Source organism: Schistocerca gregaria, chromosome 4 (genome assembly GCF_023897955.1).
Source record: "Schistocerca gregaria isolate iqSchGreg1 chromosome 4, iqSchGreg1.2, whole genome shotgun sequence".
NCBI lineage: Eukaryota > Metazoa > Arthropoda > Insecta > Orthoptera > Acrididae > Schistocerca > Schistocerca gregaria.
In genome coordinates this window covers 434,628,613-434,651,218 of record NC_064923.1, presented here as the reverse complement: position 1 = coordinate 434,651,218, position 22,606 = coordinate 434,628,613, and the positions used below count along the sequence as shown (strand labels likewise).

At 39.4% G+C, this 22,606-nt stretch overlaps 1 protein-coding gene across 2 annotated transcripts in view; it reads right to left on the bottom strand.

Annotated features, from left to right (window-relative positions):
• LOC126365768 (serine/threonine-protein kinase PRP4 homolog) overlaps positions 1-22,606 on the bottom strand; it is a 266,407-nt gene that overhangs the window by 225,660 nt on the left and 18,141 nt on the right. For both annotated transcript variants that reach the window (XM_050008287.1, XM_050008286.1), the window contains exons 3-4: positions 20,900-21,509; positions 10,073-10,260 (exon numbers count right to left, since the gene is read on the bottom strand). In XM_050008287.1, coding sequence (XP_049864244.1) covers positions 10,073-10,260; positions 20,900-21,509 — 798 coding nt within the window. The remainder of the gene's footprint in view (positions 1-10,072; positions 10,261-20,899; positions 21,510-22,606) is intronic.

The following is a 22,606-nucleotide window of genomic DNA, read 5'->3' as shown; positions in this document are numbered from 1 at the left end:
TTTTGCCTGTCTTATACATCTTGCTCACTAGATGGTAGAGTTTTGTTAGGGCTGGCTCTCCCAAGGCTATCCGTAGTTCTAATGGAATGTTGTCTACTCCCAGGGCCTCGTTTAAACTTAGGTCTTTCACTGCTCTGTCCAACTCTTCATGTGGTATCATATCTCACATTTCATCTTCATCTACATCCTCTTCCATTTCTATAATATTATCCTCAAGAATATCGCCCTTGTATAGACCCTCTATATACTCCTTCCACCTTTCTGATCTCCCTTCTTTGCTTAGAACTGGGTTTCCTTCTGAGTTCTTGATATTCATAAAAGAGGTTCTCTTTTCTCCAAAGGTCTCTTTAATTTTCCTGTAGGCAGTATCTATCTTACCCCTAGTGAGATAAGCCTCTACATCGTTACATTTGTCCTCTAGCCATCCCTGCTTAGCCATTTTGCACTTCCTGTCAATCTCGTTTTTGTGACGTTTGAATTCCTTTTTGCCAGCTTTATTTACTGTATTTTTATATTTCCTCCTTTCATCAATTAAATTCAGTATCTCTTCTGTTACCTAAGGATTTCTATTAGCCCTCGTTTTTTACCTATTTGATCCTCTACTGCCTTCATTATTTCATCTCTCAAAGCTACCCATTCTTCTTCTACTGTATTTCTTTCCCCTATTCTTGTCAATCGTTCCCTAATGCTCTCCCTGAAACTCTCTGCAACCTCTGGTTCTGTTAGTTTATCCAGGTCCCATCTCCTTAAATTCCCATCTTTTTGCAGTTTATTTAGTTTTCATCTACAGATCATAGCCAATAGATTGTGGTCAGGGTCCACATCTGCGCCTGGAAATGTCTTACAGTTTAAAACCTGCTTCCTAAATCTCTGTCTTACCATTATATAATCTATCTGAAACCTGTCAGTATCTCCAGGTTTCTTACATGTATACAACTTTCTTTCATGATTCTTAAACCAAGTATTAGCTATGATTAAGTTGTGCTCTGTGCAAAATTCTACCAGGCAGGTTCCTCTTTCATTTCTTAGCCCCAATCCATATTCACCTACTACATTTCCTTCTCTTCCTTTTCATACTATCGAATTCCAGTCACTCATGACTATTAAATTTTCGTCTCCCTTCACTATTTGAATAATTTCTTTTATCTCATCATACATTTCATCAATCTCTTCGTCATCTGTAGAGCTAGTCGGTATATAAAATTACACTTCTGTGTAAGTGTGGGCTTTGTATCTATCTTGGCCATAACAATGCGCTCACTGTGCTGTTTGTAGTAGCTTACCCACATTCCTATTTTTTTTTATTCATTATTAAACCTAACATTGCATTACCCCTATTTGATTTTGTATTTATAACCCTGTATTCATCTGACCAAAAGTCTTGTTCCTCCTGCCACCGAACTTCACTAATGCCCACTATTAGTAACTTTAACCTATCCATTTCCCTTTTTAAATTGTCGAACCTACCTGCCCGATTAGGGGATCTGACATTCCACGCTCCGACCCGTAAAACGTCAGTTTTCTTTCTCCTGATAACAGCATCCTCCTGAGTAGTCCCGCCCGGAGATCCGAATGAGGGACTATTTTACCTCCGGAATATTTTACCCAAGAGAACGCCATCATCATTTAATCATACAGTAAAGCTGCATGCCCTTGGGAAAAATTACGGCTGTAGTTTCCCCTTGCTTTCAGCCGTTCGCAATACCAGCACAGCAAGGCCATTTTGGTTAGTGTTACAAGGCCAGATCAGTCAATCATCCAGACTGTTGCCCCTGCAACTACTGAAAAGGCTGCTGCCCCTCTTCAGGAACCACACGTTTGTCTGGCCTCTCAACAGATACCCCTCCGTTGTGGTTGCACCTATTGTACAGCTGTCTGTATCGTTGAGGCACGCAAGCCTCCCCACTGACGGCAAGGTCCAGCGTTCCTAAGGGGGGGGGGGATATAGCACAAAACTGGATAAGCCTTATCACGAACACATCCACCACAAACATTTTTTGGGGGTGCATGGAATCCACTATCAAAAGATGTCAATAATTATTTATGTAATTCTTTGCTGTGATGCATGGTGATACATTTGTGAAACAGCAGCTTGGGAAGCCTTCATACAATAAATTCTTTGGGCTAAAAATATTATGATTCTGTATTGTAAACAATTTCTTCTTGGATGCAAAATTTGAATGTGTCCTGGGGATAATTTTGTTTTTATATTTTGGTGACTCAAAAACTTGAAGGAAAGCCCTAAACTACTAATTACTGAGGTTTATGGGAACCACAAGTTTCCGTACGGCATACGATGCTATTGAATTTAGCATATGCTAAAATTCAGGAGTAAGTAAGAAACATGTATTTTTTTGTCTTAAAAAAATTATCCTGCACTGAGATACAGGCCACCAAAGATGACACTGCAAACACCATTTTGAAGATGCAAATTTTGGAAAAAAATTTAAAATGCTGTATCTCTGTAACAGTTCTAGATATTTTGTTAAGAGTTTTTTATGTGAAAGATAATTGCTTTATGATTACAAGAGTTTCCTCCATTTGGACATATCTGCCAAAATTCTTTTAGTGTAGCCTTTTGATTTTTTTTTTTTAATTTACAGAATTTTTTTCCGTAAGTGCCAATCCAGAAAAGTTACGATTTTTTTCTGTTGATTAGTACCATGTAGTACTATATTCTTTGTAAAGGAGAGCTTCCGCTTTTAAGGTGGTCAGGTTTTATTTTTTAAAATCTTTTTTTTTAACTTTCAAGGGTAATGAATGTCTTCACTGAAGTTGTTTCTTACTTAATTTCGTTGTTACAATGTTTATTTCTATTGTCTTTGTTGCAGTTATCACTTTCTTTGTTGCAGTTAGTTCTTTTCACTTTCATTGCTGCAGATATTTCTTACACTGTGTTATAGTTCCTCGTCAGTTTCTTAGTCATGGTTGTTCATTGCAGGTTTCTGCATTGTCGTTGTTCAGTCCTAATTTGTTTACTGAAGAGGTTTCTAAGAAATATGACACCATCCACCGAGTTCAGTGTTTTCGTGAGGAATTTGCGAGTTGACACAGTTGCAGTGTGTTTTGTGAAAAGGACTGTTTGAAATGTCTTCTGACTGGGGCCACAGGAGAGTGAAGTGTACTGACTATTTGTATATCCATAAAAGAGTGATATGTATGACAAATAAAAAAAAAACAGACTCTGTTCAGGTTGGGAATAAGTGTTTTCATTTGAAGACTGTTTCAAAGTGAAGATGTTTCCAGTGACGACTTTTTGTGTTCTAAATCTTTTGACAGAACAAGGCGAAACCTCCCATGGTGCAGATGATGCACATTTTGCATCAATAGACGAAGAATTAAATACCCTGAATCAGTGAACTGCAGGAGTAGGTGTTAGTGCTGTTAAGAAACAGTGGTCAGAGAAGCCAAATCATAAGCTCTATGCATCAAGAAAGCGCAAAATTACTAAAGTTATGCATGAATACACTACAGGAAAACTGACACACACTCTTCAAAGCAGAATTTCCATCTTCAGAAGAAAATGAACCAAAGCAATCTTGCACCTCTTGCCAGGGATTTTCACATATATCAATTCAGCTGTTGAATATTGTGCATCCTACAGTGAAAACATTTAAGTTGTAACCATTATTCCAGAGACAATTTCAAAGAAAACAATTCTGAGGCACGCTGTATCAGTATCAAAGTACATGGTAGACAAATCAAGAAATGTGAGGTCTGTAACAGGAGTCTTTGGAAGACCAGATCCCTATTATGGTCATCCTGTAGCAGCAGCTCAAGTTCAAATAGTGCAGTCATTTTATCTGGAAGGTAAATGGGACTTTACTCGCCAGAGTGCCCAAAAAAAACTATAAGTGTAACAGTTGAAGGTCAAAAAGTTTTGAAAGTGAAGAGGTACATGACTCGCAGTATTAAAGACACTTTTGCAATTTATAAGAGCAGCTACACAACTTCACATATTGGAAGATCAAAATTTTATGCAGGGGGTGGTTCCACACTCACTTACAGGTCTCTGTGTGTGTATGCAAATTTTGAACTTTTGGTGGTAACCTTTAATAACTTACTGGAGAACGTGACATACGACACCTCGGTTGGGTGTGTGAAATCATTAGTAGTCTGTGACGTACAGCGAGAGACTTGTTTGTATCACGAATGTGGTGACTGCCATGGAAAGGGAGGACTGTCTTTACGGACACTTGGTCTGGAAGACGTAGCAATAACTCTGCATAAATTACATATACAACATGGGAGGAAAATAAAGTAATTAAGAAAACTGTTGTCTTTGACAGTTTCATTGATGAACTTGGTAAATGGTCAGTGAAAGCAGTAAAATACCGGCATCTGAAGAAATTGCAACAACACGTTGCAGAAGTGAAAGGGTGTGTACTGGCTAAAGAACTATGTTTAGTGTTTCACTGTGATTTTGCTGAGAACTGGTCTGTAATTCTCCCACAAGAAGGACAAGGGTATCACTCGAGTAATGACCAGGTGACCACAAGTGCTGCAGTTACAAGTAATGACACAGGATGTGAGTCATCACATGCTTTGCTACCAATGCGCCACATTCTTCAACTACAAAAAGGGGCAGAGTAGATCATCATTATTTCCGTTGGTGCTCCTAGTCACTTTAAAAATTGTTACCAGTTGTTTGAATTAAGTTTAGTTGATGGTGACAACTGACGGGGCATACAGTGCTACAGGTCATGGGAAGGGGCCTTGCGATGATTTAGGCAGCCTGATGAAGCACCATGCTACGAAACATAATCTTTTAAGATCAAATACAGCTATAATTCAGAATGCTGAGGAGGTTACGAGTCGTGAAATCTTACACATCCACAGCCCTCACTCTTCTGTCCAAAGAGGAAATCGAAGAATTCTGTGAGCAGAAAAAAGAAGAATGGTCCAATTAAACCAGTCCTGTGAAAGGAATTCAGAAGACACATTTTTGGACCCAAAGTAATGGGTGAGCTCATATTGCTCGCACTTAACAGAGCAAGAAAGAAGAAATTTCATTCGTTCAACCAACATTTCAGAAACAGCAGGATAATATTCAAATTCACAACCACAGAAGGGGGATGTTTGTGGCGTGTGTGTATGACTGTAACTGGTGGATTGCAGAGATTATAGACACCAGTTATGAGTTAAACGAAATTGTAGTGAACTTTATGCTACCACGTAAATCAGCTGCTGGATATAGGTTTCTAGCTGAAGGACAGCAACAATGCCATCAGTGCTCACTTCCTGTTCACAATGCTTTGAATATAGTAAGTGCTCCTCTCCTATTCCTGTGCTGCAAGTAGAGCTGTCAGAGATTCTGCTGCCACATTCAAATCCTTGAGGCAACAATATTCCACCTCAGAGGAAAGAATATTGCGAGTAGTGGACAGAGTTAACTCAGACAATGGTATCAGGCCATGGGGCATGCCTAGCTACTTCTGATCCTGCACTTTTCTACATGAAGTATGGCAGAAAAGACACCAACATGGATCTTAGGAACTCAACTGCTCGTATCACTATTTATTCAGTTATGATCTGCAGGTGAGGAGGTAGAGTTGGAAGATGACTTAAATTAATCCTTCAAGCCAGTAGTTTCTGGTTGCATGCCTAGCCTACTGGCGATAGTTTATATGGCTGGCTGGCTGGCACCAGAATGCAGCGTTTCAGTGAAATTTCTCTAGGTTGGGAATTACTTGTCCAAATGTAACAAAAATTTCAGGAATTGGTATCAATACATATTTATTACGATTAAAACACACACTTTCACTTAAAATGAATTTTGAGTGTGGTATATTTTGAAACAATCTTCAAAACAAAGTCCTACACCACAGTCCTTGCACCACAATGATGTTTCCTTAGGTTTCCCTGTCTTCTTGCAGCAACCTGCACATCTCTTTGTAGGCTTACTCTTCTTCTCTGTTGGTGAGATCTTCTCAATGAAATGCCTTGCTGTAAGCCATTCAGGCACAGTTTTTGAAGGTCGCCCACATCGAGGTGAAGTTACATTCTTCCCGTGAATTTCCAGCATTGTGTTATGAGCAGAAGCCTGAAATTTATATGAGTTTCTTCTGCTTTTTTTCGCTAGCACTGTAAACAATAAAAGCATTGTGCTCCGCAACATTCATCAGCCTTCTAAACATTTTCATATACCACTTTACACCTTTCTTCCTTTCCATGAGAAAAGGTTGTAGTTTCTGTTCCTTCAAATCTACACCATCCGTAAAACTATTGTACTCTTTTATGCACCGAGGCTTTCTTACCTCTTTGCCCCTTTTGGTTGCCGTAACAACTGCATCATTATGAAATGTAGAAATAAAGGCAACCTGCTTTTTATCCATCCATTTCAGTACCATTACACTGTGTGAATGATTATCTACAAGTTCACCATTCTTCAGTTTTGCACGTCTCAAGGCATCAAGTACATTCTTACTATTCAGTCGAAATGTGCCAGCTACATTCATACTTCTTTCCTTCAAAATGTGGCAAAAAAGGATGCTGTTTTAATAATTGTCCATCCCGAGCGTATGGCCTAAGTTGAAAAGAGGCTCAACAAGCTTCACTACAATCCGACTGGTTTCCAGGGTATCTGCAGAAAGATATTTAGTTTCTATTTCTGTGGAACTTCCTGCATAAATAATAAATTGCCATAAATAACCTGTGAAAGATTCGCAGATCTCATCGGACTTTATAACAAACTTTGCTGATTTGAGAGATAGGTTTTTATTGCCAACCTTCCTTTCCATAACGTAAGAGATTCATCAACAGAAATGTTTTCTCCCATGTTGTATGTATTTCTAAATGTATCATTCAAGTGCTGAATGATGGAATCCAACTTGAACAATCTCTTATTGCCTTCAAATGTATTCAGTTCTTCATTGTTTACAAAATAGAGGAATCTGCAAAGTAACTCAAACCTGTCTTGTTGCATACACTGGTAAAAAATCGGCATGCTCAAAAGTGGATACTTGCTGAAATACAACTTTATGGATCACTTCTGAATAATTTCCATCAACATCTGCAGTGCGAAAAACACACAAAGCTTATCTTTGCCAGTATCTACCCAGTTACGTAGTCTAGAATGAGGTTGTAGAGCAGTCTGTTTTTATATACAATTTGCAGCATAACGGTTAGTTTCACACAAGATTGTTTCTACAATGGTTTCACTGAAATATAGCTTGAACGCTTCAGGTGCAGAATTTACCTGTATCACAGATTCACATTTACCAACGAATGGTGTTTTCAAAGAGACATAAGAACTGTCAACCTCTTGCCAATTCCAGTCTTCTTCATTCTGTGCGCGTTTCACTTGTGCACCTTGTTCGATGTCATCATGACTGTCTGCCATTTCTTCTTCACTTCTTTCAGGTGTTTCTTCCAAACAGTCAAAATCACTTTCATCATTAACATCTTGATCACTCCCACTGTCATTTATACTATCTAAACAATTCGTCGGTTCATTGAGAACTGTGAGAATTTGCTCTGAAGTTAGACCGCGCAAAGTGTTTCACTGCATCGTTTTGCATTTAAGAGTGTCGCTCGTACTGTAAGATACAACACGTTATTTCACCTGACTGCCCCACTTCGTGACAAAGATCTTCGAAGAAGAGCAGCACAAATATGTCTATAGTTAGCTGACGAAGTAGTATCGGCTGTAGTCAACAGATGGCAGAGCAATACAGTTTTACCTCCAAGACTGCAACTGGCGAGTACGTGGTCAGGATGCCGCCAGTACGGACATTCGTAGCGAGCGTGTACGTACTCGGGCTCCCAGCCTGAGGGGTTAAGAAACCTCACAATTTCAGGCTGTAGCTGATGATTTCTCATGCCTGGTTTTAATTTGAAGTATATAATGATTGTGTTAATAGGGGTACTCAATGAGTGATACGTAGGATTAAGTAATGTTGGGCAATATGTTGCCATTGAACTGTGAGAGAGAGGGTGGTAAATAAACTAGGGACAGGGAGTGTCCTGCACAGCATCTCTGGTGATGTGGCATTACATCAGCCATGTAAGAAGACAACCATCGGTTGACCCCAGAAGGCAACACATACATATAGGTAACAGCATTTCACTGAAAGTCTTTAACTGATTTGCTGGTAACTGCGTTTCTGTTAACCTGGGTACACAGTGAAAATGCTAAGGAAAGTTCTGCAAGAATGTAAATAAGTTAGGATTAAAGGAGGCCAAGCTCTGAGTAGTAGAAGCATCCAATCATCAACAGGCAAACAAAAAAGAATGGCCGGCCAGTGTGGCCATACCGTTCCAGGCGCTTCAGTCTGGAACCAGGTTCGAATCCTGCCTCGGGCATGGATGTGTGCGATGTCCTTAGGTTAGTTAGGTTTAAGTAGTTCTAAGTTCTAGGGGACTGATGACCACAGATGTTAAGTCCCATAGTGTTCAGAGCCATTTGTACCATTTTTGAGAAAAGAATGAAAAGTTTGCAAGGTTTTAGACAAATCCTTTAATGAGCTAGAGTACATGTACATGGACACCACTGCCGGTGAGTTTGTACATCACACAATGGCGATGACATGGAGGTGTGGACTGGGAGGGGGTGACAGTACAGAGGAAGGAGAAACTTGGATAGATAGTGTGGATGCAGGGGGTTTACTGATTCTCCACTAACCAAATGTACACACACCTTTCACCCAACTTCCCCCCTTCCTCTGTCCTGTCATGCAGTCCCAAACCGTGCCTCCATGTCATTGTCATCATGTGCTGGACAAACTCAAGGTTCTGATACCCATGTGTTGTCATATCCCCATGCCATGCACATGCTGCCTTTTCCTCCTGCATTCCTATCCCATACAGCTGCTGCCTACCTCCATTCCGCCAGCTACCCATCCTCGCACTTTTGGCCTCTTTCTCCCTCCACCAACCTTACTCAACACAACACAACCCCATGCCTCAGTCTACACACCGAAATGCAGTCTCAGCATATTCAGCGAGATTCATGAACTAGCTGTTACTGATAGTTAACAGCACCAAGTTGCTAAGACAAGAGTATTCTCTCATATTGTGGACTAAATGGTCACAAAGGCTGATTTATGTCATGTGCATTCCATCATTTCACATGGATTTTTTTTGGGGGGGGGGGGGGAGGGGGGGGATTCTTCTCTTGCTCTAAATCTCTCCCATTCCTCAACTTATAAAATGTGTAGTGACAGTCATATTTGGTTTTATTTTTAATATGTAGTATCTATTTAAAAATCTGCTCAGAAATAAACTGCAATTGATTATTTACATAAATATGTGTAATAATAATAATAAAAATAATCTGTACAAGATACCGAGGATGGGATTGTGAGTATCAAAAGGGACGAGACAAAATAAAAAGAGTTATTTAAAGAAAACTAGGGATATATTCTCAATTACAGAATACAAAAAGGGCTAGCCCTAGAGGTGTAAATAAAGACCGACTGCCAGGGTCAGATTTGAACAAAATAAAGGAATAAGAAACGGGAAAGATGGCAGTTCACACTTGTGTGATTGGTGGCCAGTCCTAGAAAACAGGATCAGGGGCAGATCATGCAGCCTCAAGTTTGTGGATGCATGCAAATATTTTGCGAAGTTTCTGCACTGTTTATTTTTTTTTATCATTATGTTTTAAATGCATATTAAGCCTTGTTTGCACACACAGTATTACACATAATATTACACATACGTATTAAGACATTAAACTACAGCTGCCTTAAATCTGAACATTGGTATGAGCACTGCAGTGCTTCACTAGGCATTGTGGTGGTACGATCTTGTCTTCCTCTGACCTTTGAACTGACTTACCCACTTAGTTAACAAGTGGGCCACTGTTTGAGGCAGACTCTGGTTCAAGGCGCAACTTGGCATTTTTCACATCAACAAACACTGCTTGATGTGAAAGAAATGTTAAGTGCATACAAAAAACCTAGGACAAATCAAATTTCCAGCCCTTGATCTTTACATCCATCATCTAGAATTAAATGCTGAACGACACTAACCTGCCAAACACTATTGCACTTAGGGGGACCTATCACTACAGTAGTCTTTAAGTATGAGACTGATGCAGTTGGTCCATAGGTAAACACAGAAAACTTACCTGCTATGCCGACGTCTCTTCCTTTCATGTTTTCTCTTACTTGAATGCCCTTTTACGTCAGAGTCATCATCACCTAAAGTTATTATTTCAGGAACTGGTTTAGCATCTCCACGGAGTTCAGATCGATCATCATCATCTTCATCATCTTCTTCAGACATATATGCTCCAAGTCTCGCTTGAAGCAGTGCCTGAACCAAAATTGCAAAAGATAGAATTTATTCCACAAATTTCCTCAGCTAGGCATTTATACCAAAGATAGGTTAAGTTAAGAATAGAGACTGTGCTACAGAAGACACTACATTTAAAAGATCACCACTACAGTGAGCATATTTAACAACTTTGTGTTATCTGACCACCATTTTTTTCCAAGCAAAATAAACATCCTGAGTTTATATTTTAACTGGGAAATAAATTAGTTGAGAAATTAACTTCAATCTACCACAATAATTGACATATACTTGCTACGATAAACCTTGTTTCTTCACGAGTATAAACCTCGTTTCTTCATGAGTGCAACGTTTTGGCTTTGCATATATTTTTATTATTGTTGGGTTATTTCTGCACAATACAGTACGTGGTCCAACAACGTACTACCAATAAATGTCCATGACACACAGTTTTAATCTATCAGGTAAGTACAAACAGCATGAATGATTCATTTTAGTTTCTTAGTTTTCTATGATTGAAAATGCCTACATTTGAACACACCAAGCGAAATTAAACACTTTACCAAGCAGCACAGTCCAGTAATAGAAGATATACTGAATAGCATACATTCATGTCTTTTGTCATCTGTCGGTTAACACCTGAAACATTCAAACCTGCTTACTGTATTGAAGCCTTGGATTCCCTTTAGAAATTTTACCCGCCTCCCCCCCCCCCCCCCCCAACTTATCCATTATCTTCCATTACCAAATTGACAGTTCCTTGATGCCTCAGGATGTGTTCTATCAACCAATCCCTTCTTTTAGTCAAGTTGTGCCATAAATTCATTTTTTCCCGTAATTCAATTAAGTACCTTCTCATCTGTTATCCAACCTATCTATTTATTCTTCAGGGTGGTTCTATAGCACCACATTTTGAAAGCCTCTATCTTCTTCTTGCCTGATTTGATTATTATCCATATTCCACTTCAAGATTGATGTACTCCAGACAAATATTTTGAGAGAGGCTACCAAACACTTAAACTGATATTAGATATTGACAGATTTGCAAATATGTTTCACTTGTTTCTGTCAAGTCTGCATTTTATATCCCCTCTACTTCAGTCATCATCAGTTAGTTTACAGTCCAAAATGCAAAACTTCATCTACTACCTTCGGTGTCTCATTTCCTAACCTAATTTAACAGCCTTACCTAATTTAATTTGGCTACACTTCCTTTGCCTTGTTTTACTTTTGTTAAGGTTCCTCTTGTAATCCTTTCATGAGCCATCCATTCTGTCTACTGCTCTTCCAAGACCTTACCCATCTCTGGCAGTTACACCATTGGCAAACCTCAAAGCTTTTATATCTTGTCCCTGAACTTTAATTTGCTACAGAAATTACTTCTCAGTTTCATTCACAGTTTGATGAACATACAGAATGAATAATATGAAGGATAGGCTAGAAGCCTGTCTCACCCCTTCTAAATTTTGGTTTCCTCTTCATGTTATTCAACTCGTATAACTGCAGTCTAGTTTCTGTGCAAGCTATAAATGAACTTTTAGTACTATAAATAAATTATCCATACTTTAATAAATTATAAAGAATTTTTCAGTATTTAATCCTTGCTACCTTCATAACATCAAAGACTGTAGTCCAGTTCACAATGTCAAAAGTTTCTCTGAATTAACAAATGTTATAAATGCAGGTTTGCCTTTCGTCACCTTATCTATGTCCGCCCCCAGTAGCTGAATGGTCAGCATGTCAGAATGTCAATCCTAAGGGCCCAGGTCCGATTCCCAGCTGGATCAGAGATTTTCTCCGCTCAGGGAATGGGTGTTGGGTTATCCTAATCATCATTTCATCCCCATCGCTGCGCAAGTTGCCGGAGTGGCGTCAAATTGAAAGACTTGCACCCGGTGATTGGTCTACCCGACGGGAGGCCCTAGTCACAAAAAATTTACTTTTTATTTTATTTGTCTTATCTACGACGAGCCATATGATCAAAATTGCCTTGCGTGTTCCTGCTTTTCTCCAGAACCCAAAGTAACATTCTCCAAGTTCGGCCTTTACCAGATTTTCCATTCTTCTATATATAATTTGTGTAAATATTTTGCAATCACGACTTATTAAACTGAATGTTTGGTAGCATACACACCTGTCAGCACCCGTCTTCTTTCAATTTACAATTGTTACATTCTTTGAGAAGTATGGTAGCACTTTACCTCCATCATGTATCTTGCACCCCAGGTAAGAATTAGTTTTTTGTTGCTGGCTCTCCAAAGAACCTCAATAATTCTGAGGGAATGTTATCTATGCCTGGAGCCTTGTTTTCACTCAGGTCTTTCAGTGATCTATCAAATTTTTCTCACAGTATCATATATACTGTATCGGTTTCACCTACTTCCTCTTCCCTTTCTATAATATTGCCCTCAAATCTGCCCCCCTGATATGTAAATCTATATATTCCTTCCAACTTCCAGCTTTCTCTTCTTTGCTTAGTACTGGCTTGCAATCTCAGTTTTTGATATTCATATTATTACTGCTTTTTTTCCAAATGCTTCTTTAATTTTCCTATACACAAGATATATCTTGTTGGATATATCTTTCCCCTAGTTATGCTTGCTTCTATAGCCATGCATTTGTCTTCTATCCACTCCCGCATAGCCATTTTTCGCTTTCTGTCAATCATATTTTTTAGGCATCTATATTTCCTTTCACCTGCTTCATTTGCTGCATTTTTACATTTTCTTCTAAAAACAATTACATTTGGAAATCCGGAGTTATCTGAGGATTTCTACTATGCCTTGTCATTTTACTTATGTGATCCTGTGCTGCCTTCCCTATTTAATCTCTGAATGATACTGTAACGATGTTCACCCAATTTCATTTCTTCTTTGTTTGTTGTCCTTGGTGTCGACGTACTGGTTGAAAAAAATTGGGGGGGTGGGGGGGGGGGGGGTGGAAGTGCAGTACTGTCTACAGTAAACAATGTAGCCAACAGTACACATTTGCGTTTCACAGTTATTTACTTTCACTTTTCACAACCCCCCTCCCATCTCCATATACAAACTTAATGTGGCCAGTGCACAATTGTTTCACTTTTGATAAGCCTCATTAATAGTTTTCAGGCGAACCTCCACATACTGCTACAATAGATTACTGTTGAATATCTATGAGCAGTAAAAACCTAACCACGTAACTCACAGTTCCTCTGGAACAATCAGGTACGTATGAAACAGACACTGTCATTGTTTCAACATGCAGCCTAATTGTGTTACACATATTCTTTTTAACAGTTTCTTCTACTACAAAAGTTAGGCCGAATTATTTGTTTTAATCATGAAACTAACAAATATAAGCATGCAAACAATAGTTTGGACAAAACTGTTAATTACTTTGGAATTAATTAAAGAGCCAGCTATGCTAACATACTACAAAGTGGTTGAAATTATTACACAAGCTGGCACATGCCAACACACAGCAGCAGCCAAGTTCACTACCAAATAAGACAGGTCAACCAGAAAGAAGCAGCTTTTAGAGAAGTATGGTGGCAAAGAAGGTTACACTGACTATGCTGCTGGGCACTTTTGAGCATTAATTTAAAAATATGAGAGAGTTTTTATCATTTTAAATGTGATATAAAAAGCTATTTGTGATGGCTACATAAAACATGACCTGTTTTATTACAATATATTATACCTATAGCCCACTGACTTTAATAGGTGTGAAACTGGGAGCTTACATGTACAAATATTCACTATGACAAATAGCATATGTACACACACACACACACACACACACACACACACACACACACACACTAGGTGTGATTCAGAAGTTTCAAAACTGATTTATTTCTGAGTAGGGGAGCACGCACGGACTAGTTCCGCCAAGTGGGGGAAGTAGTGTGGGGGGGAGGGGGGGTGTATCAGGTTGAACTGCCATTGCGGCAGTTGCCTCCGGTACCCTACAGAGTGCCCATCGTTTGCAGCATGAGTGCGTGTCATTGACCTGGGTTGAAGAGGCGGAAATGGAGCAGCATTTAGAGCAGCGTTATGCGATTAAGTTTTGCGTGCGATTGAACAAAACCGCCACGGAGACTCTTGGTATGATTCAAGAGGCTTTAAAGAAGAAGCCATGTCCCGTGCAATGATTTTCAGGTGGCACAAATGTTTCAAAGATGGCGGCGGGAATGCTGAAGACGACGAGCGCTCTGGGAGGCCTTCATCAAGCCGAATGGATCAAAATGTGGAGAGAGTGTGGGAACTTTTAAACAGTGACCATCGTCTTAGTTTGAGTGCTCCGCTGCTTGAGAGATCGAGTTCGCGACGTTCGCCTGGCAATCAAAGGCGACTAGATTCTCCACCTTGACAACACGCCCGCGCACATATCGCGCGCCGCTGCCGAAGTTTTGGTCAAGTTCAACATGACAACACTTGCGCAACCACCCTAAAGCCCCAACTTGGCTCCAAGTGACTTTTTCCTCTTCCCCCGAATCAAGACAGGCCTAAAAGGGAAGAGATTTGACTCCATCAACGCCATCCAGCAGGCTTCGATGAGATCCCTTGACAGCATGATGCCAGAGGCCTTCCAGAAGGGCTACGAACAGTGGAAGATGCACTGGCAGCGTTGTGTCGATGCTGAAGGATCATATTTTGAAGAATTTTAGTCCCCTGTACTTAAATGTCCAATAAATTTGTAGTTCTGAGTTAAGTCTTGAATCTTTTGTATCACACCCTGTGTGTTTATGTGTTTCTTTTTAAATTGTCTCTTAATTCAGTTACTTAAAATACAAATAACATGGATAAGTTACCTGCAAAAATTAGAGACTGTTATCTATATTAGTTTCACAGATAAAGGTACATAAACATGGCCTCTTTAATACTGACTGCATAGGGCCTGCAAACTACCCTTAAATTGCCTACCATTCTACAGTTTCATCAGTTTTAGTATACAGTTCACAAACAATAAAGTTTGGACAGTTACATCTGCTGCTGGAAATGTCTGGCACTTTAAAGTTCAAATTCGAAATCTTGTATTTCATTTATATAATTAATCTGAAAGCATCTAGTGTCTCGAGGTACCTTCCACACAGACAACCTTCTTTCATGATTCTTTAGGCGAGTGTTAGGAATGATTAAATTATGCTCTGTGGAAAATTCTACTAGGTGACTTTCTCTGAATTCAAATCACTGATCACAATTAAATGTTCATGTTCTTTAGCTATCTATATAATTTCCTATAGCTCAGCATATTGTTTCAATCTCTTATTTGAATATGAAGATAGTTGGCATACAGACTGAACTACTGTCTCAAATGTTGGCATCGTGTCTACCTTCGCAGCTACGGAATCCACCTGTAGAATGTCTGTCTTGCTTTTCCTGACACTTATCCCCAGCCTGCTGGAACATGTTACTTCACGGTCATTCCACAAATGCCTTAAAGTTGGCAGTATGACTGATAAACAAACAAGGAACATGAGGCACTGTGTCCTCTGAACCAACTATAGAACAGCAACATAAGCCAGTTCTGACACTGGCACGACCATGCTGCAGACTTCTACATAAACACTGCTAGTGTATATCACCTGGTTCTATTTAGAACTGTTGTGTCATTGCTTCAACTACAGTTTTTATTTATTAAAGAATGTCACCAAAATGACATCACTTAAATACGCTTTAGAATTGCTGCAAAGGACATGAGAGTTTTAGAAGCACAAGAAAAAGAACTGGGCACTCTACAACCTAGTGAAAGGCCTGAAGTAAACAGTGTTGAGCAAGGATCCTGCAGAGAAAACTGTTTTTAAGCACGCCTGGGGAGGGAGAGGGAGAGGGAGGGAGGGAGAGAGAGAGAGAGAGAGAGAGAGAGAGAGAGAGAGAGAGAGAGAGGTGCAGCCTTGCCTAGTTACAGATCAACATTCATTCCAAACTGCTGCAGTCCACTGACACATTTATGGAAAGACTGCCCCACAATAGCAAAATTGCTCATTTCCATTGGCATATTTATGGAAAGAATGTCCCAAGTTGCTAAGAGATTGTGAACTTTTTTCAGGGGAGGGGCATCAATTAAAATGGTGTATGGTATATGGGCTTTGACTTTAAAAAGTTAGACAGTTGCTTGAAAAATCTCATATTGTTGTGGCTCATGGTAACTTACAAAAATTATACGAAAGAATATCCATTCAGTTACATGAAACAATGGTAACTCTGAGTTAGAATATCAACAATATAAGAGGAAGGGTAGATCGCTAGTCACCGTTGATATGACACATTGAGTTGCAGACAGACAAATGTGTCATCTTTACAGTGAGTAGCAATCTAACCTTTTCCATTCAATTACATGGTTAGATGAAACCTGGGTCGCTGCTGGAGAAGCTTTTGATAAATGCTAGTCAGATGATACTCCAAATAGCAGTGCTCATCTGCCAACAGGAAGAGGAGCAAGATTAACTGTGGCTCGCGTAGATTCTTCAGTTCTGCGCATGAAGGACTTTCAGCTTTTCGATTGGGAAAAATCTGTGACTACCATGACGTTATGGACAACCCACAATTTCTGCAATGGTTTAAAGATTTGTGACTCCAATTTGGTGTTCTGACAATGTTAGTAATGGATAATGCACCTTACAATTTGGTGATACGAAACAAAACCATGACTAGTGGCCATAAAGAAACTATGTTGCTGTGGTTCCTGGTGAGATACATTGCTGCGGACATGAGAGTGACAAAGCTGATCTCGTATTCACTTGTGAAACAAAATAAGCTTGTGATGTATATTTATGTACTTATGATGAAGCTGCAAGGGAATGGGTCATTTGGTAATTAGGCTACTTCCTATTGCTGCCATTTCAAACTAATTGAATTGGTTTGAAGTGAGTTTAAGATTTACATTTGAAATAATAAGTCTTTTACTAAAAGCGAAATGGACAGGCTATTACATGAAGGTCTTGCTACTGTAGATGTCACATCATGGAGGAAGAAAGTAGAACATTTTGGCGAGATTATGAGAAGCAGACTGTAGATGAAATTATAAAAGACAATCTACAGTTAATGGTTTCTCCTGTTGACGATGATGATGACTAGTTTTGGCACCAATTCAAACAATAATACTGATGAGGGCAATGTGAAATTGCACCACTGACACGATAAATTGGTGAGAGTAAATGTATCCATAATTAATTCTTTCACTCTGCAACAGGGTATGCACCTATTTCTTTATTTCGTTCAACAAATGCTGACTGTGTGTTCTTTGTTAGGTTTACACTATTAGACAATGTTTTATATGCAGCCATTACAGTAATGATTTGGTATGACTTCTCATAGACACTGTCATTACCCTTTGTTGTTACTTATCTCTTGGTTTCATACATTATCAAACAATTTTTCTCTGTAATTGGTTTTTCCATTGTCAAAAACATGTTCTTTGTTATAAAGCATATACATTATTATGCATTTGCAAAACATATTTTGGCACTATCAGTCGAGCCTTGGGCATGTGCGGTGGCAGCTACTGTAGCCTCACAACTCCAGTATAGCTACTTAGACACAAGCTGTCAAGTGAAATATTGCATCAGATCAGATACACATTCTCATGAGTAGTCCCTATCCGAAAATAAAAAAGGGGGAAGAGGATGCCAACATCATTCAGACACATAGCAGAGTGATGTGCCATAGGAGAGAAAGATCATGGCTGTAGTTACCCCTTGTTTTCAGTCATTCACAGTACAAGCACAGCAAGGCCAAATTGGCTTATGTTATGAGGCCAGGTCAGTCAATCATCGAGACTCTCCTGCAACTACTGAAAAGGCTGCTGCTGCTGCTCCTCCTCCTCAAGAACCACATTTTGGTTGCCCTCTCCACAGATAACCCTCCATTGTCGCTGCACTTATGGTACGGTTACATGTATCATTGAGGACACAATCCAATGCAACTCGACAAGGTCCAAGGTCAATGAGGGTGTTTCTTAGACGACACGGAAATGGTTATTAACGAGACCTACTTTCAAAACTGGTTCGATATGCTTTCTTGCTTTCATTAATGCTGTCTAGCCTATAGCTTAGCTCCAGCTTATTGGAGGAAAGGAAATAGAATATGTTTTGAATGACAACTGTGAAATCAATGGACTTTTGTTCAGTGTGTTGTTTGGAGTTTACTGAGTATACTCAAATATTTTGTTTTGTGTCTTCTGGAGAAGTTGTCTGCTGCACTGTTTTGCAGTTTATCTCCACATTATGGGTTGTTATGGTCAACAGATCTGTACTATGCCTCAAGGTCTATGTTGAACTGGCTGGTGCATTTGGTTATGTGTCTGTAAAATGAATAAATACATTGAGGAGCCAAAAAAGCTGGTACACCTGCCTAATATCGTGTAGAGCCCCCACTAGCACGCAGAAGTGCTGCAACACGATGTGGCATGGACTCGAATAATGTCTGAAGTAGTGCTGGAGGGAACTGACACATTGAATCCTGCAGGGCTATCCATAAATCCGAATGAGTACAAGAGGGTGGAGATCTCTTAGGAATAGCACTTTGCAAGCCATCCCAGATATGCTCAATAATGTTTATGTCTGGGGAGCTTGGTGGCCAGCTGTAGTGTTTAAACTCGGAAGAGTGTTCCTGGAGCCATTCTGTAGCAATTCTGGACATGTGGGGTGTCTCCTTGTCCTGCTGGAAATGCCCAAGTCCGTTGGAATACACAATGGACATGAACAGCTGCAGGTGACCAGACAGGATGTTTATGTACATGTACCCTTTAGAGTCTTATCTAAAAGAATCAGGGGTCCCATATCACTCCAACTACACATGCCCCACAACAATACAGGATCTCCAGAGCCTCCACTGGCCTGTTGACATGCAGGGTCCATGGATTCATGATGCTGTCTCCGCACCCGTACAATCTGAAATGAGACTCATACGACCAGGCAAAATGTTTCCAGTCATCAACAGTCCAATGTCAGTGTCGACAGGTCCAGGTTAGGTGTAAAGTTGTGTGTCATGCAGTCATCACAAGTACAAGAGTGGGCCTTCGGTTTTGTACGCCCATACCAATGATGTTTTGTTGAATGGTACACATGCTGACACTTGCTTATGGCCCAGCATTGAAATCTGCAGCGATTTGTAGAATGGTTGCACTTCTGTCATGTTGACATTCTCTTCAGTCGTCGTTGGTCACATTCTTGCAGGATCTTTTCCCGGCCGCAGCGATGTCAGAGATTTGATGTTTTCGGGATTCCTGATATTCACGGTACACTCATGAAATGGTCATACAGGAAAATCCCCACTTCATCACTACCTTGGAGACGGTGTGTTCCATCGCTGGTGCGTCAACTATAACACCACATTGAAACTCACTTACATCTTGATAACCTGACATTGAAGCAGCAGTAACTGGTCCTGCAACTGTACCAGGCACATGTTGTCTTCTACAGACATTGCCTACTGCAGCCTCGTATTCTGCCTGATTACATATCTCTATATCTGAATACACATGCCAATACTAGTTCAATACATGATAAAAGTAGCAGCTAAGCCAGAATTACTAAACACTTCAAGTAGAGTTTTGGAACACAGTAAACTTTCCAGCAGTTCACACTACCTCTTGGATAGCCACAGTGTCCACAGACTACATGTATTGCTATATTTATTAAGACCTTCAAACAGTTAAAAAAAATGAAAATAACCATAAGAAAATAGGGACTCTCAGCAGGGATGAAAATATAACTATGGAATGCACACCGCATAAAAAGAAAGTTATTAAAGGACACATTCTTGGCTTGAACTGTTTGCTTCATCAAAATCTGATCGGGGGGGAGGGGGGGGGGGGGAAGGAATCATGATTAAAAGTTTTATCTAAAGCTATCATTTCTGTCTGTCGTAATGTACTAACCTCTTTCATGGGGTTTTAACAGGTAACTTTAGCATAGGCTTGGGCACCATATAGGCTTCATTTCATCAAAATCGTATTGAGGGAAAAAGATACCACAGTTGAAAGTTTTATTCATACCAAAATATAAATGTGAAGGAAATTAACTTTGTCAAGTTTTTGTAAGTAACCTGCAGAACGAATTTCAATTAAATTTGGTATGGAGACGGCTTGAACCGTGAGGAAGAATGTACGCTACCTTAAAAAGTGTATAGCCATTTTGTAGAATATTACGTGAATTATGGAAAAATATTTACTCTTTGAAAAGCTGTTTACTCTCTGATTTTGTATCCTTACAGTATTTGCGAACATGCTTGTATTAATTGATATGTGCTATGCGGTACAATTCAAAGTAATGAATATAATGTTTAGACAATCTTCAATGTGTTTAATCCATACTGTCACACTATTTGCTGAATAATGTACACACTGTATAATGTATGGCTACTTCATTAGCACAATGCATGGATATGTACTCCTGGCAACACCCTTCTTTACGCTTTGCTCAGCAGTGATGCTATGAATGCCAGTGTACCATACATTGGGACAGCTTGGGGCGGGGGGGGGGGGGGGGGGGGGGGGGGCGTGGAATGAGATGCACATCACAAGCTATGCTTACTGAACAGGCAGATACGTGAGAGCACCTGATGTTATTGCGAACACAGTAACATGAATAAATCTTGTCAATGACTAACAACTGAAATAGATAAAAAAATTAAGTATTCATTTACTACAACATATGAAAGCTACACTAATCTCTTACCTTTTGTCGCATGAGATCCTCAAGATCAATGTCATCTTCTATTACAGTAATGTCTATGTCAGACTCTGAGTCTTTAGCTCTAATGTCGTTATCTTCAGATGAGTCTTCACTCTTTGTACTTAAATGTGTTTTAGCTGGTGAAGGTTTCAAGCCTGTCTCTTTGTTTCCTTTATTCTTACTAACTATATCAACCACATGTGATTCTTTTGAATTATGATTCTTCACAACTAAGCACTTCTCACCATTTTCTTTAGTTCCTAAACTTTTGACACTATCATCCTTCCCCACAGTAACTTTTACACTGGTGTCTTTTACACTTTTGTCTTTTATCTCATTTTTTGTATCACCATTTTTACTGCTGTCATGTTTCTTCTGAGGCTCTACACTCTTGACTTTCTGCTCTACTTTATGAGCCGTGTCACTCCCGTTCAAAATTTTGGTCTCTTTTGACTCAATTTTTTCCTCACTTTTTGGTTTACTTGCTTCTCTGACTTCTCTCTTTGAGCCATCAGATGATATTTTAATAGATATGTTTTCCTTTGGCTTAATTTCTTCAGCAGCATCAGGGACTTCAGCAGCTTTCTTGTGCTTCTTTTTCTTGTGGTGTTTTCTGAAACAAGTGCCATACTCACAGAATCCAAAAATAAATTACAGAATTATGTTATTACATTTTATAGGCTCTCCAGAAATATCTGTCAGATAGGATTAGACAAGGGACAGGGTCCCCAAGGGTGGGGGGAATGAAATGAAATGCTGTAAGAGGATGCAAAGATGCAGAGATGGGAAGAAGGGAAGTCAATACAAAAGGGCTTTATAGAGGAATGTTCAATATTTAGAGATATGACAGGAATGATAAAGTGAAACAAGAAACTTACATAGAAATACACTTTATTCTGAAAGATTTCTGAGATGGAAAAAGGTTTATATATGTACAACAGTTAATAAACATTAAAAGATGTTTTACAAAGTATGAACTGAAAAAAATGCATTTTTAACACATTTACATCTATCAGAAAGCTCTGACAGTATTCTTCAACACCAGTAGAAACACTACCTTTGCAGAAGCCATAAACATACACCATACCTGCATATTTTCATTAGTGTTGCTGCGTGGAATTTTAGCCAGAGCATTTAAGAACACAATTAACTGATGCTTTTCTATGATACAATCTCACCCCTCAATACTGTTTCACTCACAGCATACCATGAACAGCAGTGTGTACAACGGGCTAGTTTAATGGCAGAAAAACATTCTACACAATTACGTTGTAAGTAGCAAGGCAAGTTGGGTAGAATGAAATGTCAAAGACGTTGGGTGGGTAAGACACACACGTGTATGCCTCTAGCTCAAAAACAAATGTACACTGAATGGGCTCTGTTCTGTCCCAGAAAGTATTCACAATAGGGAATTCATCAACATGAAGTTTTCTCCTTCATGTGAATGTTCCCGTCACATACCTAGATAATGACCATTCTTCCTGGAACGTTCTGTACAGACCTAACTGGTATTATTACTGAAAAGTATCTTACTAAAAATTAGCAAAAGCTTAGAATGTCACAAATTTCTGTAAGATGTGCACAACTAATCCCAACAAGAATACCTCATGCTTTTTCTCACATCCTGCTTGGTAACTTTCACCAATTAATCAAGACCAAAGAGAAAAAGTCTCCTTTTTCACATCAAATGACTTCTGTAATGCATACATT